General features: G+C 44.9%; 2 protein-coding genes across 4 annotated transcripts in view; both read left to right on the forward strand.

The window, feature by feature from the left end:
• Nucleotides 1-1,390: 1,390 nt before the first annotated feature.
• On the forward strand, nt 1,391-2,154 carry LOC148685034 (uncharacterized; the record flags this gene model as incomplete). The annotated part of the gene is made up of 1 exon (XM_088673593.1): nt 1,391-2,154. A coding segment is annotated over one exon (636 nt), but the record flags the coding sequence as incomplete, so codon positions are not given.
• Nucleotides 2,155-2,285: 131 nt separating this feature from the next.
• Nucleotides 2,286-17,095, forward strand: part of JAK1 (Janus kinase 1) — a 38,937-nt gene continuing 24,127 nt past the window's right edge. The window contains exons 1-3 of one of the 3 annotated variants that reach the window (XM_035122781.3): nt 2,286-2,506; nt 14,575-14,652; nt 16,140-16,338. In XM_035122781.3, the coding sequence (XP_034978672.3) occupies nt 14,647-14,652; nt 16,140-16,338 (205 nt within the window). In that variant the 5' untranslated portion in view covers nt 2,286-2,506; nt 14,575-14,646. Of the gene's footprint in view, nt 2,507-2,771; nt 3,273-14,574; nt 14,653-16,139; nt 16,339-17,095 lie in introns of those variants that run through there. The other 2 variants (XM_035122782.3, XM_088673943.1) reach the window with 2 other exon arrangements.

Raw genomic sequence — 17,095 nt, forward strand, 5'->3', positions numbered from 1 at the left:
ATGCTTGTTGAAGGGTCTCCATCTGTGAAGATGTCCACCCCACCTGTATTCCAGGTCACATTTTACACTACTGCACACACTGGGTGCATATGGATTGTGGCTAATGCTATGTGTACTAGGCTTCAAACATCACCGGAACTGGAGTAAATTGTAATATATCCACAGCCTCAGTTTATAGCATGAGAAAATCACTAGCAGTTCATTCTGAGTCAGTTAACCTCTAGGGTTGTTTATTCTAGATCAGCTTTCTAGTTTTTTTGCCACTCAAACAATGACTGATTGTAGAAAAATTCTACTAACTACACTGGGTCTGGTATCATTAGATAATTTCTCAAGATATACACTGATAAGAATATCTACAAATGTCTCATCTTTAACCCATCTGTTTAAGAAAGTGGTGTTGTGTAATAATTGCACAAACATGCTCACTATTTAAAATGTGCAAGCTGTTAGTAATAAAGGCAGAACTGCTAGGGTATAGCTCTCAGCCAAGGGGGAGTGGGGGCCCTGCTCTGCTGGGTGTTAGTGGGTAGAGGTTTAGGATTAGGTTTAGGTTTTCAACTTTGAATGAGGTAGGCTAGGGGGAGATCCTAGGAGCAGAATGACAGGCTTGAACAAAGAGACACAGAAGATGTCCCCCATTTTTTGCTGTCCTTTGAATCCAATGCTGCTCCTATGGTGGAAGCCAGACCTTCATAGGATGTGAATGCTCTGCAATCCCTCCATCAGCAGCATAGCTAGCTGCTTGGACGCCCATAGTGGTGCAGGAGCATTGCTTTTTCAAGCAGCGCAGAGTCTGCCCACAGACGCATCTCCCTCAACTGCAGAGTGGCTGAGGGGGGTGGGCCTGCCCACACTGCTGTTTCGGGTAGCATGGAGCCTGCAGGCGCCTGAGCCACCCCATCACTCCCATGAGAGATGTGTGGCTCTGGTGCTGTAAGTGCCACTCCCTGCAGTGTGGCACCCAGTGCCCCACCACCACCATGTCCCCCCCACTCTGCCCTCCATCTAGGTGCAGGTTGTAGACCAGATCCAGGCACTTTGGGAAGAAACTGATTTTCTGGATCCATTTCAATCAGTGTTTAGGCCAGTTTTGGCACAGACACTGCTTTGGTTGCCCTGATGACCTCTGCCGAGAGAGAAACAAGGGAAACATGTCCTTGTTAATTATTCTCGACCTCTCAATGGCTTTTGATACCATCAGCCATGGTATCCTTCTGGAGTGACTGTTCGAACTAGGGGTGGGTGGCACCGCTTTGCAGTGGTTCCAGTCCTGCTTGGATGGTTGTTCCCAGAGGGTGTTGCTTGGGGAATGCTTTTCAGACCCATGGAACCTTCAATGTGGGATTCTGCAGGGTTCAATCCTATCCCGTATGTTGTTTAATATCTACATGAAACCACTGGGTGGGGTTATCATCCAGAGGTTTGGAGTACATCAGCTGATGACACTCAGCTCTGTTTCTCCTTTACATTTGCAGGTGAGGCAGTGGAAGTGCTGGACCAGTGTTTTGGCTCGGTAATGGACCGGATGAGAGCCAACAAACTGAAACTTAATCCAGATGAGACGGAGGCACTGTTGGTGGGTGGTTCCCTAGACTGGGTGGGTGAGAGTTCGCCTGCTGTTGATGGGCTTGCACTTCGTCTGAAGGAGCAGGTTCATAGCTTGGGGGTACTCCTGGATCCTCTGCTGTTGCTCGCGGTTCAGATGGCCTCAGTGGCCCAGCTACACCCCTATCTGGACACAGATAGCCTAACTACTGTTGTCTATGCTCTGGTAACCTCAAGGTTAGATTGCTGCAGTGTGTTATACATAGGGCTGCCGCTGAAGGCAGTTCGGAAACTTCAGCTGGTGCAGAATTCAGCAGCCAGGTTGCTCACCAGAGTAGAACAGTTTGAGCATATTACACTAGTCCGACTGCACTGGCTACCAATTAGTTTCTGGGCCCAATTCAAAGTGCTGGTTTTGACCTGTGAAGCCTTAGGACTGCAATATTTCAAGGACCGCTTCTTTCCTTATGGACCCTGAGATCATATTCTGGGGCACAAACCTTCCTTGAGAGGTTTGGAGGGTGGCAACACGAGAAAGGGACTCCAGCAATAGCCCCGCCCCCCCGCTTGCGGAACAATACGTCACTTTAAAACACAGGCACGGGGCTGGACAGACCGAAAGCGTAGCGAAGGCTGAGTAAACTTCAGCGCGCTCAGTGCGCCTGCGCTGCTCAAACACCCCCCCCCCCCCGGCCCGGCGCTTGCGCACTGACTCGGCGGAGCTGGCTTGTTTCCTCACTCAGCCGTCGGCGAGAGGAGCGGAGGGTTTCAGCGGGTCCGTCGCCATCCTGCGTGGGCGGGAGCGGACCTCGACTCCCCTTTGGGGCCGGAGCCTGGAAAGCCCCGCTGTTCTCCCCCACCCTCCTTGCTCTGGCTGGAGAGCCGGAGAGGAAAGTATGTGAGGTCGGGCAGCAGCAGCGCGGAACCCTTTTCGCCCAGGGAGGCGCCCATGGAAGCGGTGAGTACGTCGAGGGGCGCAGGGCGAGAAAGGAGTCCCCTTTTCCTCCTGCCCCGGGGCGCTGCGGGGTGAATGGCGTCCTCCCTTGGGGGTGGGTGGGTGACTCTTCTTTTGCTATCTTAGAAGCCTGGCCCGCCCAGCTTGGGGGTCGCTCCTGCCCGTTTTGAGGGAGAGGGCTCGGGGGCTGCTGCCCACAAAACTCTCCCCCCGCCCCCGTGGTGCTTTTCCAAGGGTGGGGACTCAGGGCAAGAGGCGGGACCGCCTTGGGAAGGGGAATCCCGTCAGCCTCCCTCCCTCCGTCCGTCCGTCCCTCCCGCCGGGGAGTGGGGCAATGGCTGGAGTTCCCTGGAAGGGTTGTTGCTTTGGACGGTGTTTTCGATCCCCGGCGCCCTCCAGGCAGGACTGGGGAAATTGAAACCCTCGAGATCTGCTGCTGCTGCCGGCCAGAGTAGGCGGCACCAAGCTCGGTGGGGGGGTTGGTGGTGGCCCGACTAAGTAGTAGGCGGCTTCGTGGGGGGTACCGCAGAAGCCAAGAAATTCGACTGTTGACCACCCCCAAATAAAAGAGATGGAGGGAGGATGACGGATGGACTTGTTGCTAGGGATGTGTACGAGACCAGAGGTTTGCAGCGAGAGAGAGAGGACAGAAACAAACCCGCTTCCTTCCCTTCTGCATACATAGCCAGCTCGCGTGTAAAAGTCGTCGTTGCGCTTTGGTGACCAACAACCAGAAGTGGAGATGGCTGACATCCTGTTTATAACGATGGTCTGTGTTCTTGAGAACGCTCTGTTCTTGGTGTTAATAGTGGTGTGTGTGTGTGTGTGTGCTTGCGTGTTTGCGTTTACTCAGTTCTCGATAACCAGATGACCCCTTCCACACACAGACTACTATATCGTTTCTTTAAAACGAGAAAAGAACTTGCAGTTGTTGCCGGTCGCTGGGTTTTGTATTTTGAACTACAGCATTCGAAGAAGGGCACTAATAGTACTAATCTTGAATCATGGCATGGCTTCTGAAGAAATCTGTAGCATCAGGAAGTTCCCTGTTTACTGCTTTGTGTTTTGCTTGGGGGAGGGCCAGAGAAATGAAGCTGTCGTTCTAGGACAAATGGTATGGGAAGGGGAGGAAAGAGGAACTGATACAGACACAATTAGCAATGTTGCATAAGGACATTGACTCCGTGTAAAAGAACTGGTCTGTGTCATAGACAAAAATAGTTGCAGTTGTTTTGCTAAATGTACTTTTTAAAAAGCCTATTTTGAACTGCTCAATCTACTGTGTTTTATGTATACATCTTAGTCTTCAGATTTTAGGAGTGGTAAAGTACTTGATGAACTTGCACCAGGTGAAACTTATTTGCACCAGGTGAAAAATGTGTTGCTGTTAATCAGCACTGATATTGGCTAAAATGTGACCAAAGCACAAACTGTTAGGCTCTTTAGGGTGATAAAGCCAGTTGTTACAATGTTACAATTTATAGTTTTTGACAAAGTGAAGAAATATGGATGTGCCTCTTCTATGGCAATATAAAGCAACATTATGGATGAAATTACCATAATAAAGTTAGGTAGTACCACTTTGTGCAATGGAAAACAGAATTTGAAATCATCTCTCCCCCTCCCCCATACTAATGAGCTCACTATTTGGTCATCTTAAAAATACCTGATAGGGACTGTGCATTTCCACCTATTTTATATTCATGCATGGCACTTGGGCATTTAGGATACTACTGAGCAAGCATTCATGGGATTGTGTTTGTAAGTCCCACTGGGCAGTGGTACCGTGTTTCTCCTAAAATAAGACAGTCCTCAAAAATAAGCCATGTCAGGCTTTTCATTAGTAGAAGAATATAAGACATCCCCCGAAAATAAGCCGGGGGTGGGAGCCGCTTCGTGTGGGAATACCACATTGAAAACAAAGACAAAGGACCAAAGATTCAACCAGCAAATCTCTGGGAGGAAAAGTGCCTCTCTCTTCCCCTTCGCCAGATCTTTTTATTACAATATCAAAAGGTTACAAAGATTCAAATCATCCAATAGAATTCATCCTAACTTCTAAAACCCCTCCCAGGTTTCCTCCCACCTTGAATCTGATACTGTTGGGAAGGTCTGGAACTAACACCAAGATGCTAATAAAACTTCCTGGACTTCAAAGAGACTACAACTAAAGAAAGGAAAGGAGCCCAGGAATTCTTGCATAGATTAACAGTGTCTTCTCAGAAAACAAGTTTGTCAGCTTTTCAAAGGCTAACAGGAAGGAAGGAAGATTAACAGATGCCCTTTTACCCAGATCTATTGAGCCAAATGTTTTACAGCCAGGCATGAAACAAATGGCAACACAGGCCTGTTTCTTGCAACCCAGACTGAAACGTGTTTTAAAGGTGGAAAGAGATGAAGTCAGTAATCATCCCAGAAACCTATGTCCAAGACCAGGATTTTCATAATTCAGGCAGCAGAGGTATATCAAGGGAGCCACGAAGCTCAGACATCCTCTACAGGCACACATAATTATGAGTACCTGATTCCCTTCCATAGATCACTAGAAAGTCACCACTACAGCTTCGGGGAGCGCAGCGCAGCACGAAGAGCCTGGTGAGAGGCAGCTGCGGCTGCAGGTGAAGCCCAGGATCTGCGTGGGCGACTGGGGGCGAACGCCCTGAGCACTGCGGCTGTGGCGAAGAGGCACCCGATCAGCCCGCTTCTCAGCTGATCGGGCGCCTCTTCGCTACCGGAACTCAGGAACTCCGATCTCCTTGGCAGCAAGGAAAGCCGATCTCCATCCCGTCTAGTTAACTCTCGTTCCTGCAGTGGCGCCCTACTGCGTACGATATCTTCCACGCCCCATCCCTGAATTCATTGCCTTTTCTCCCGGGCACTCTGCACGTGCTCGGGGGGCACACATCGGCGAGGGGAGCGGGGCGCAGGCGGGCCCCTTTCCACTGGAGAGGCAGGCAGCCCTCCTCACCGCGCTTGAGAGCTTTCCAGGCCGAGGCCAGCCCCCTCCCCAGGGAGAGGAGGGAGAGAAACCCGGCAGCTGGCAATTCCGCGGAAAGGGAAAGCGAAAGGGAAAGTTGCTGGTGCGGCGGCGGGGCTGCATTCTGAGCAAACATAGGCGCATAAAGGCGGCGGGCGCGGAAAAGCGCAGATCCTCCCCTGCGCGCCGCGGCTCCGTGCGCCCCCCGCCGCTCCATGGCCCTGCGGCTCCTGCTCCTGCTGGCGGCGTTGCTGCTGGGCGCCTGGGGGATGCATTCGGCTACCGCCGCTGCAAGACGTGGCCCGACCGAGCTGCAGAAAGGTACATAGCGCTGGCTCCTCCTTTCCGCGCAGCACTTGAACCCAGAGCCGCCCCGCGCTCCCAAGCCCCTCCGCCTTGCAGATCGCGGCGGTCAGAGGCTGCGGCTGGCTGCTTTCGCTTGGCCCTCCGAGAACCCCCTCCCCACCGGCAGGTGAGAGGGGACAACCTCGCAGGGGTGTCGGTAGGCCTTTTTTCCCGAGCTGTGGGCGCGACGGACAGGTGTGTCTACCTGCGAGGTGGGCAATCTGTGCTCTGCACACACACACCCCGTTTCGCCTCGCTCCATCTCTCCCCCCTCCGCAAAGACAGCAAAAAAAAAAGACATCCCCTGAAAATAAGCCGTGGTGTGTTTTTTGGGAGGAAAAATAAATATAAGACGTGTCTTATTTTAGGAGAAACACGGTATTTCTTCCTGATGGGAGAGACAGACAGACAGACACATATTATGGGACTGCAGTCTTTTAAGCAGGGTGTTTGGCTTGTCAGGTGCAGAGATCAGGGGTTTAAAAGGAACTGTATTATGCTTTGGGTTTATTATTAATTAAAATAATATTATGTACCCATAAATACCTGATAGGGACTGTGCATTTCCACCTATTTTATATTCATGCATGGCACTTGGGCATTTAGGATACTACTGAGCAAGCATTCATGGGATTGTGTTTGTAAGTCCCACTGGGCAGTGGTATTTCTTCCTGATGGGAGAGACAGACAGACAGACACATATTATGGGACTGCAGTCTTTTAAGCAGGGTGTTTGGCTTGTCAGGTGCAGAGATCAGGGGTTTAAAAGGAACTGTATTATGCTTTGGGTTTATTATTAATTAAAATAATATTATGTACCCATAAATCTTCAAGGTGTGATGAATTAAGAATCTAAACGTCACTTGCCCTGAAGCCCTTCTCTTCTGTTTACCCTTTAAAAGGTAAACAGTTGCATGTTAGCTACAGGAGTTGTTGGTAACTATGACTGCAGACAATCCTATACATGCTTGCCTGCAAATCCCATTAAGCTCAATTCATTCCTATGCTTGTTTACTTGGAATTTGATGTCAAAATACTTTTTTGTGATTTGTGTTGTAGATTGCTGCTAAAAACACATTTCTTTTGAATTACCTAATTGATGAAGCATGTGTAAGCAGTTTTTAAAAAATGACTCTTGATTTTAAAATATATGAATTGCAGTGTGGGCATCAATGTATTCACTTTGCCCACATATGGAGAAAAGTAATGCATTTCTTCTTTCTTTTCTGAAGTGTACAGGAAACCACACATTTTTAGCTGAAGCTGTTGCAGGTGTTAAAGCAGTTCAGGAGCCATGGTAGATCTCTGATGTTAAGTGGATTTGCGTGTTTGAAAGACTGTGTGTGAAAGTGTCCTATCTTGAATACTTGAAGGGCCCAGAGGAGCCTATGACAATGAGTAATTGTGCAGTGATAGACTAGAATAGGGTCTCATGAAAAAGATGAAACTCCTTAAGAATTTTCTTTGAATGTTTCTGTTACATAAATTCCCCAGATACAGTAAATAACTCTACATTAGCTTATCTTCTATGTATTTTTGTACAGCAGTTCAGCCTTCTCAGGACTCTGCATGTCTTTTTCTTTTTCTTCATATGTAATGCACTGATTTGTGTTGGGGGTTCTGATATAGAAACCCCCCCATTAGTAAGCAAGTACTGTACCTTATACCACAGATATATTTCTACTTGTCCTTTATCAGCAAAATATAAGGTGCTTCACGGGTACTTTAAGTAACTTTTGTTAGTGGTGAGACAAGTAGAGGAATGCAGGGCATACTTATACCTCAATAGCCAATAGGTCTTTCTCTTCTCTAGATCTCATCATGTTATAGGACAGGGGTGGGGGGTGGGAAGGGAAGACTGTACTTGTACCCAGAGGTGCACCAGCTGAGTTTGAATTCGAGTGCATTAGAGTGTGGCTAAACAAGACCTTTTGAGCAAATATGATTATGATTTTCTGTAAAATACTGTTTTAAAATAGGCACCTGTATTAAGGCAGACTTTATGCTTGTTCTTCATTATCACACATGTCTGTGTGACTGTGTGTGTATGCGTGCATGACATCGCATCTCTTCACCTAAACATTTTGCTGTGGTACCTCGATTTAAGTACACAATTGGTCCCGGAAGTCTGTACTTAACCTGAAGCATACTTAACCTGAAGCAAACTTTCCCATTGAAAGTAATGGAAAGTGGATTAATCCATTCCAGACGGGTCCGTGGAGTACTTAAACTGAAAGTACTCAAACCGAAGCGTACTTAAACCGAAGTATGACTGTATTTATGTGTGGAGGGATGCAATTTCCTCTAGAAATGATGAACTCCTTTATGATCTTGGACCATATCTATATTTAATTCTCTCTCAAAGGCCTCATACATGCACCCTTTGGGGGGAGTGGGACATGTTACATAAAATATAATCAACTTTTTCCCCTACATGTATTTTAGCAAATTCAGCATTTCTTCAGAGAAACAAAATCAAACCTCATCATTCGAAGGGGAAGTACAAGCAAACTGGTGAAAAGTAGTGGTTAGGATGAGGAGAAGCAAAACTTTAAACAAAATGAAACAGTTCTCTAACATCTGCATGTGAGTGAAGGAACAGGGTTAGCTACATCCCTAAAATATATCTGATGAGAGAGAGAGAGAGAATGAATTTTTCATGATGCCCTGGGAAGGTCTTCTTTTCCTTCTTAGGCAATACAGAACCAGTTGGCTGTTGCATCTTGACACCTTTCAGGCCCCCCGTTTTCTTGATTTGCCCCATAGGTAAAGGAACCCCTGACCGTTAGGTCCAGTCACAGACGACTCTGGGGTTGTGGCGCTCATCTTGCATTATTGGCCAAGGGAGCCGGCGTACAGCTTCCTGGAGCCAGCAGCTCACGAAAACGCTGTTTACCTTCCCGCCAGAGCAGTACTTGTTTATCTACTTGCCCCATACCTTGCTATAAATCGTGTGTGGGGCAGAGGAAGGATTCTCCTACCTAGTCAGAAGAAATGCCTGGTCAATAGAATGTAGGTACCTTAGATAAGGATCCTAGAGGTACAGATATTTAACTAGACTCATCTTAAGGTTAGAACAGATCTGCTGAATTCCAGAGTAGTTCTGACTCATGTGTCTCCTTATGTGTCACTCCAAAGAGACTTCATGTACTATGAAGGGCTGCTTTCCGTTTCCCACACTTCCTGGAAACAGGAAATCGGGGGTAGGAAACCTGTGGCTCTCTGGAAGTTGATGGACTGCAAGTCCCATAATTCCTGACCATTCTGGCTGGGGCTGATGGAATCTGGTGTTCAGCAACATCTGGAAGATCACAGGTTCTCTGTCACCGATTTAAATCATGATTATTTTAACAACAAAACTATTGTAGTTGTAGTTCTTTAAGGCTTATGGTCTGTAGTACAATCTAATATTTATCCCCCATAAAAATAAAGTTGGTCAAATGCCTATCTTTGTGTGAAAAATAAACTGTTAATGTGATTTTATAGCAATAGCTGATAAGCAAAGTGTTGTTGTTTTTTTAAAAAAAGCACAAAACTTTTTTGTACTATGACTGAATACCATATTTTTCCGTGTATAAGACCAGGTTCCCCCCCTAAAAAAGAATGTCAAAAATTTTGGGGCGTCTTATACATAGATACATCTCCCCCCATTTTCTTAATTTGGAGTCCCCCAAAATGGGGGGCATCTTATAGACTGAAAAATATGGCAAGTATTAATAAAGCTGTTATTCTTTTCAAATGCTCTGTATTTTATAATTGGTGTATATTGTGCTAGGTACCTCATCTGATCATAAAATGAGCTGCTGGTTGTGCTGTCAGTCTGTGCTGCCAACCATAGATCCACTTCATATTTCACTTGTTGCTGACCTGTACTGTGCTATGACTAGTGGAAAGGAAGACTATGATTGACAAGGGAAAAGCCAACATTCGATCAGATAGAATCCTGGAGCTTACCAGACCCAGCACTTAGCCAGATGATTAGTGCATGGGAGTAGTTTTCGGAGGTAATTGAAAAGGATCCAGTGGTGGCCATACTTCATTGTCGGCCCTTGTGCAAAATACATTTTGCCCCCATCTTAATTTAGTTGGTTTATACAGCAGTATCCAGTTGCATACCTTCTGATTGGGGATTAAACACTATGAGAAGAAATTTATTAAATACAAAGCACGTATCTTCAGAATGTGTATAAAATATAGATGCACCTTTATACCTAATCTTAATTGGCATGATGGTTACACTATTTATTAATCTCCTTTTGCAAATGTGTCAAGGTGGTTTACAAGCATACCATATGAACAGCTAAAATGGTGTTTAAAGGAGTACAAAAACTATGGAAGGTAGATGTTTGCTTTGTATTGTTTCTAAACCTTTGCATCCAGTTGAAAAACCTGGCCAAATATCTTCAAGAGTTTTTGGAAAGTATAGATAGCGGGTGCCTGTCATATCTCAGCAGGGACATGGTTTTATCCACAGGGGCAGCTGCACTGATAGTCCTGCTCTGAGTTACTGTGGAGTAGGCTTCTGTCTTTTTGAACTTGAAGGAGAATGCAGTCGCCTGCAGGGTATATAAGGGATGAAGTGGTCGTCTGGTAACCTGGTCCTGAACTGTATAGGGCCTTGTTAGTAGCACAACCTTGATTGTGAAATGGATATAAATTGTATATTGATTCATTTATTTTGTGATTTAGTTTAATGCATATTCTTACATACTGCCCTGGAATATGGGATAGTTCAGTTCATAGAACATGAGACTCTGAATCTCAGGGCTGCAGGTTCTAGCTTCACATTGGGCAAAAGATTCCTGCATTGCAGGGAGTTTGACACGATTGAAGTTTAAATTCCTGTAATGCACTGTGCATGAGGCAGCTGCCAGGATTGTGAGCTATGCTTCTGTTTGCATTTATATATAACATTGGTATTGCATTAGTTGCACTGCCAATATGCCCCCAGACCCAATGCCAGGTTTAGTTTCTAATTTATAAAGCCCTGAGCAACTTGGGTCTCTAGCACTTGGAGTATCTCCCTCCCTGCTCAGACCAAAGGACTATCTAGTCCAGCACTCATAGTGGCCAAGGAAATGCCTGCAAGCAGAACCTGAGCTCACCAATAATCTTTCTACTTGTGACTCTCAGCAGCTACTATTCAGAGGCATACTGCATCCAACAATGTAGATCTCCCGAGGACACCCTTCTTGCATTCCTGACCGCTGGTCCTGCTACCAGTAGCTAGGGATTTTGGGAGTTGTAGTCCAACAACAGATGGGGACCCAAGTTTGAGAAACCCTGCCCTAGCTGTATAGCTGGTTCCCTCCTTATTGAATTTTAAGTGTGCTGTGTTAAAAAAAACACACAACACCTTTTAAATTAGGCCTGTGTGGCAAAGTGATTCTGTCTGCCCTTCAGAGTTTTTTATGTTTATTAGTTTTTTTTTAATGTGGTTTTAATGCTTGTATTGATAATGTGAAGGCTTCTGTTGTTTTGATTGTGAGCTACTTTGAAAGAAACCCAGTCCTGAATAGTGGCATAAAAGTCTTGTAATAAAAATTATCTGCTCTTGGTGCCCTTTGGTTAGAAGAGCAGGGTGCAAAAAATAAATTGTTTGGTTTATTTATTTGCTGCCTTCCCCAAATCTGAACACTTCTTAAAAAGGTGGCTGGGAAGATGAGTTTCAGCTATTCAGATTTACTAAGAAGTATTTGGGTAACATAAAGATTCAGTTATGAAGGAACTGGTTTCTCTTCCTGTCCACGGAAATTAACAATGGAATCCTTTAATGTTTTCCTTCGTTAATAACCTTAAAAGAATTGTGATTTTAGTGGCTGTCCTTGCAATTTTCTTCCAATAGTGAAATGGCTCCATTAGCAGTGCATAGATATTATAAGGCTGTAAATTTTTCATGTTGGCCATAGATTTCTGTAAACACTACCTAATGCCCTAAAACTGCCTTCCAACATTAATATTTTAAGATTAATTTTAAATTCCGGATTACATGTCATACTATTTTCAGTAGCTAAATTAAGCTACTGCTTACTGGCATACAATTGCCATTATAATATTAAGTTCTTAATGTCTAACACATCTACTGCTTCAAGTAGAGGAATAATTATTCATCAGTATATCCAGTATATTACAAGCATTTTCACATCCAAGGTGGTTGGTCTTGCTTTAAAAGATGTGTCATTTACATTACAGTCGTACCTTGGAAGTCGAACGGAATCCATTCCGGAAGTCCGTTTGACTCCCAAAACGTCCAGAAACCAAGGCACAGCTTCTGATTGGAAGCTCCTGCAGCCAATCGGAACCCACAGAACCTGCGTCGGACATTTGCAAACCAGAACACTCACTTCTGGGTTTGCCGCGTTCGGGAGCCAAGACTCGCAAGGCGTTCGACTTCCGAGGTACGACTGTATATGGAGCCAGACCCAAAATACTTTACAGTTGTCACTTGCTTTTAAAAATATTTAGTCAACATACTGGTATATTTATTTATAGAGCATCATAGAGCAGGTGTTCCCAAACTGCAGTCAGCTTTGTCCCTGTGGTCTACAGCATGGACCACACAATTAAAAATCATAAAGCACCTAACACAGTGCATTACAATTGCTACAACAGCAGAAAAACCTTGAAGCAGCCCACCAAAACCCTCAGTAATATTCAAGCAGTCTGTGGCCAGTCTGGGGTGGGGAGTTTGGGGACGATTGCCATAGAGAGCAGACAACGACAAGCCAAAGGATACAGTGAGGTTCCACCCCCACCTTACACAAATCAAAGCAGAAGATGGTGGAAGGAACTGCTCTTTGCACCCTAGCAGGATTCTCCCAAACAGTAGAAATGCTCGAGAGCATACAAGGTATTGTTTCTGTGGATCATAAGTGTGGATTTCTGTTCCTTTCTTCTCCCATGATACTATTAAGTGTCTAGATAAATGGTGGCATTTGTTGGATATGGAGTACTCAGTAACCAAGGTGAATACAGTGGTACCTCGGGTTACAGATGCTTCAGGTTACAGACTCTGCTAACCCTGAAGTACCGTAGTACCTCGGGTTAAGAACTTTGCTTCAGGGTGAGAACAGAAATTGCGCGGCGTTGGTGTGACAGCAGTGGGAGGCCCTATTAGCTAAAGTGGTATGTCAGGTTAAGAACAGTTTCAGGTTAAGAACGGACCTCCAGAACGAATTAAGTTCTTAACCCGAGGTACCACTGTATTGTGGATGGCTTTGTCCCACTGACTAGATTGTTGCTGAAGCTTTAAAAATAAAATAAAATCCTACTGAATACGAGAATATGAGGACAGCTTTGCAGTAAGTACTTATTGACTGGGCATTGATTGTTTTGGCCCCCAGAAGATTATTGCAAAAGAATTGCACTCACTACTTTCTGTATTCCTGGAATAGTTGCTGTAATCGGAGACTAGAGTTAAGGGTTAAGTGTGGCATAAAAGCAGTTCTCAAAAGCAATAGTTTTGACTTGAGTTGAGGTTTTCGGGAAAGCTGTAGGTTTTATTTTTCATCTTTAAATCTGTATTCTTCCTTGATAGTAGTTCTTACAAATGTTTCAGTGGTTGTGGTATAATCAATTTTCAAATGTATTGTTCCTGCATTAAGTTATTATTTTTTTAATGAGTGTCTAGATTCTGTAGTCTTCAGGAAAAATTAATTTTGCTGTGAGACCCTATGGAGTGGAATACTAGGATGTACTAAAGGGGGTGTTAACATCATCATGTTCTATGTTTGTAAAATAGGGGTGGGCCTTTCTCCATCCCTCAGGACTCTCCTTAGGCTACACCAAAGGTTTTCAACCTTTTTGTGTCCTCAGCTCCCTTGACCCAACTATATTCTTCCTGCAGCACCCTTGTGGGGCTCAGGTGCTGAGTTATGTCACCCCTTGCCTGCAGAGCTGGCAGCCACTCAACCTTTTTCAAGCACCCTCCTGGAGTGTTCCCCCAGCCTCCTCTCCTCTCCCCTCTCCTTGGGAGTCCTCTGGGCAGCCGCAGCTGCCACCCTGGTCTCTGAGCTCCCCCCTCTGCCCCAAAGAGAGGTGCCTCTTCACACTGCCCACAACAGCCTGGGAAGCACCCCGGCCAGCCCCAGAGGCACCATTTGCCTGAGAGGCTTGTAGACAGAGCTGCTGCTGCAACAAACAGCTGTGCAATCATTTGGGAGGCAGAGACATGAGAGGGCATCAGAGGAGGGAGGAAAGAAAAGAAAGAGGGACAGGGGCCAGTGTTGCTCGTGGCACCCCTGACTGTCATTCAAGGCACCCCAGGGTGCCACGGCACACTGGTTGAAAACCCCTGGGCTACACCATTTGTCCCAGGCCACACACCTGCCAATCCTGTTTTACATTCTCAAATACTTTTGCCTATGATTGAAATGTAGCCATTGCTCCACCTACTGATCCCACCTCTTCTTAAATGTTGTTGTCCATGGGGACATGTGGCTCTCCAATGGAAAAAAGATTCCTTGCTGTTGTAAAATGGGATGTTTGGAACATCAGTAGACTTGGATGAGAGTTTTTGAAAAGTTGGCTTTGGCTCTGTATTTTAGCTATATTATAGACAGAATGGAAATCCCTCTCTCCCCACCTCAGATATATAGCCACTCTAGTTTAGAACATTTAGATGATTAAAGTATCGTATTTTTAGAGCATTCCTAAAATCCTGTTCTGTTAAACTGAAAATGATATTGGCATTATTTTTTTGTAGCCTAAAATTTGGGGATTTGATACTATTTTCTGTTTTCTTATTCAGGGCTGAATAAATTCTGGATTATCTTGAAGTCACATCTATTTAGCTGGCTTGGGAGTTCAAACAGCCATATAAATGCCGGTATGTATTTTAATGTAATTACAAAGACCCTGATGTTGGGAAAGATTGAGGGCACTAGGAGAAGGGGACGACAGAGGATGAGATGGTTGGACAGTGTTCTTGAAGCTATGAACATGAGTTTAACCAAACTGCAGGAGGCAGTGGAAGACAGGAGTGCCTGGCGTGCTATGGTCCATGGGGTCACGAAGAGTCGGACATGACTAAACGACTAAACAACAACAGTGTTGGCAAATTTAAGACCAAACCACACACCATTAAAAAAACAAAAACAAAACATCAGTTTAGTCCCTATTTCCTGCCAGCCAATAGCATATGTGGTATTGTGGCAACTTAAAGATCCAGTTTGTTATAGTATAAGAATTGGTTAGCCAGAGCCCACTCTGTCAGTTGTATGTCCTGAGTACAGAGAGAAAGGATTTTTTTCCTCCTTCAACAAAGTGAGATCACAAAGTCAAGCAGGAAACAATAGTGTGTTTCTCAATGCTATGCAGAGCACAAATGAATCCAGAATTGATGCAACAACTCGTCTGCATGGGTGACCCCTTCTGAACTAGGGGGCCACTGGTGATACAGAGGTGGAACATGATCTGTTAATTTATGTGGCGAGTGACAGTCCCATAACTTGTTGTGTCCAGATTCAGCAGTGTCAGATTTGTGGTGGTGTACTCTTTTTACTGTTGGAATACTATCTTGGTATTTATATCATTAGGAGTGTGTGTCCTGTTAGTAGTGGCTTGTGAGAGGGAATCTAGGTTCTAGCAAACAGAGAACCAGAATCAGAGCTTGAGAGGATGTAGAGCAGAGGAGAAGCTACCATTTGACTTGCTCACTAGCAAAATTCTAAAATTCGCCCCTCTCCATTGATCAAGACCTGCACACTGGTCTTGAATCTATCAATAGCTGGAGCTACCTGTACATCGTTCAGCCCGCTACCCTACACCTCTGAATTGCTCGTAGCTGGCTGCTGCAGTGAGATATCTGGTATGTGCCACCCACCTTTGGAGGAAAGCGCCATTTAATTTTTAAAAAGCACTTTTTAGAAAGCTGTACAGTGTCTACACACAGGAAACGGCATTAAGCCATCCATTTCACTAAGCAGGCGAAAGAGCAAAAGCTGTTCCAGATAAGATGATTTGCTGTGACAGTGCCCTGAAACTCCCCCCCCCCCAGGCCCCAAAACGGAATAGCTGATGTTATTTGCAGTTAAAATCAATAAACTAATATTGACTGTCAGTCCCAGCCAAAAATGTTTGTGTCTTAAAAGCTGGATAGGATTCTTCGTTAGCATCTCACTGTTGCAAGAAAACGGTGTATCCAAAATTGACCATAGTTACTAGAGTCTTTACTTTTAATAGTATTTTCTGGAGTTTTTTCTCACATTGATGCCTACACAACCTTAGCTGCAAGACAAGAAGGAAACGGAAGTACAATCTAACTCTTTTGTGTACTGTTCTCTGGTTCTTCCCCTTTCATGTACCTGTATATAGTTTTTTAATGTAAGAGAAGACTGCAAAGCCATGGCTTTCTGTGCCAAACTGAGAAGTTCCAGGAAAAACGAAGTGAACACAGAAGCTCAAGAACCAGGCCTGGAAGTAGCATTCTATTTGCAAGAGAAGCTTTCTCTTAGGTATACGTCTGGCAGGTATACAGCAGAAGACCTCTGCATTGAAGCTGCCCGGAAATGCTGTGAGTTTTAGTTGTCTTCTATACTACTGTTTAACCTGAATGCCAATGCAGTTAGCTTAGTGTGCTGTAGCCTAGTGTCTGCTGAAATTCCCCAAATAGGTTTTTCTCCCCCCCCCCACCCCTTTTAATCTTGTTTGTGGGCCTTTGGAACACTCTTGCTCTGTAGGTTATTCCTTTGAGAAAACTAGAGTTTGTTTTCCCTTAATGGATTTAGAGTTGGCCAAGAATTCATGGCTTCACTGTGTTATCCAGTGAAAGACTGGGCCCACCAGAATGCTGCCGCAATAATAATCATTATTGCTAATAATATTTATGAAGCTTAGCTTTATAAAAGCTTTCCAGTGTGACTTACAAATATACAACACAACATATAAAAACCAAAATAAGTAAAAATGAAGCACAATATGAGGCAATCAAACCATGAACACAATCCTTCCATTCCTTAGCGCTGGTTTAAACTACAACAGACAGTCCCCAAAAGAAAATACCACTAGTCGCCAACACTCAAACTAATCCTATTCCATTCTCAACTACCTTTTCTGGTTTAAATAAAATGATTTTCTTATATATTTTTTTAAAAAATATCCCTTTAGATATTGTATTAGTCCCCACCCCCTTTTCATTCATAATTATTAGTTAAACAGATTCTCAGCATTGCCTCTGCTTGTGTGGACACCATGTATAAATGTGACCCACACTAAGTCAGTCCTCCTTGGGGATGCGGGTGGCGCTTTGGGTTAAACCACAGAGCCTAGGG

The sequence above is a fragment of the Zootoca vivipara genome, chromosome 7 (genome assembly GCF_965207765.1).
Source record: "Zootoca vivipara chromosome 7, rZooViv2.hap1.1, whole genome shotgun sequence".
Taxonomy (NCBI): Eukaryota; Metazoa; Chordata; class Lepidosauria; order Squamata; family Lacertidae; genus Zootoca; species Zootoca vivipara.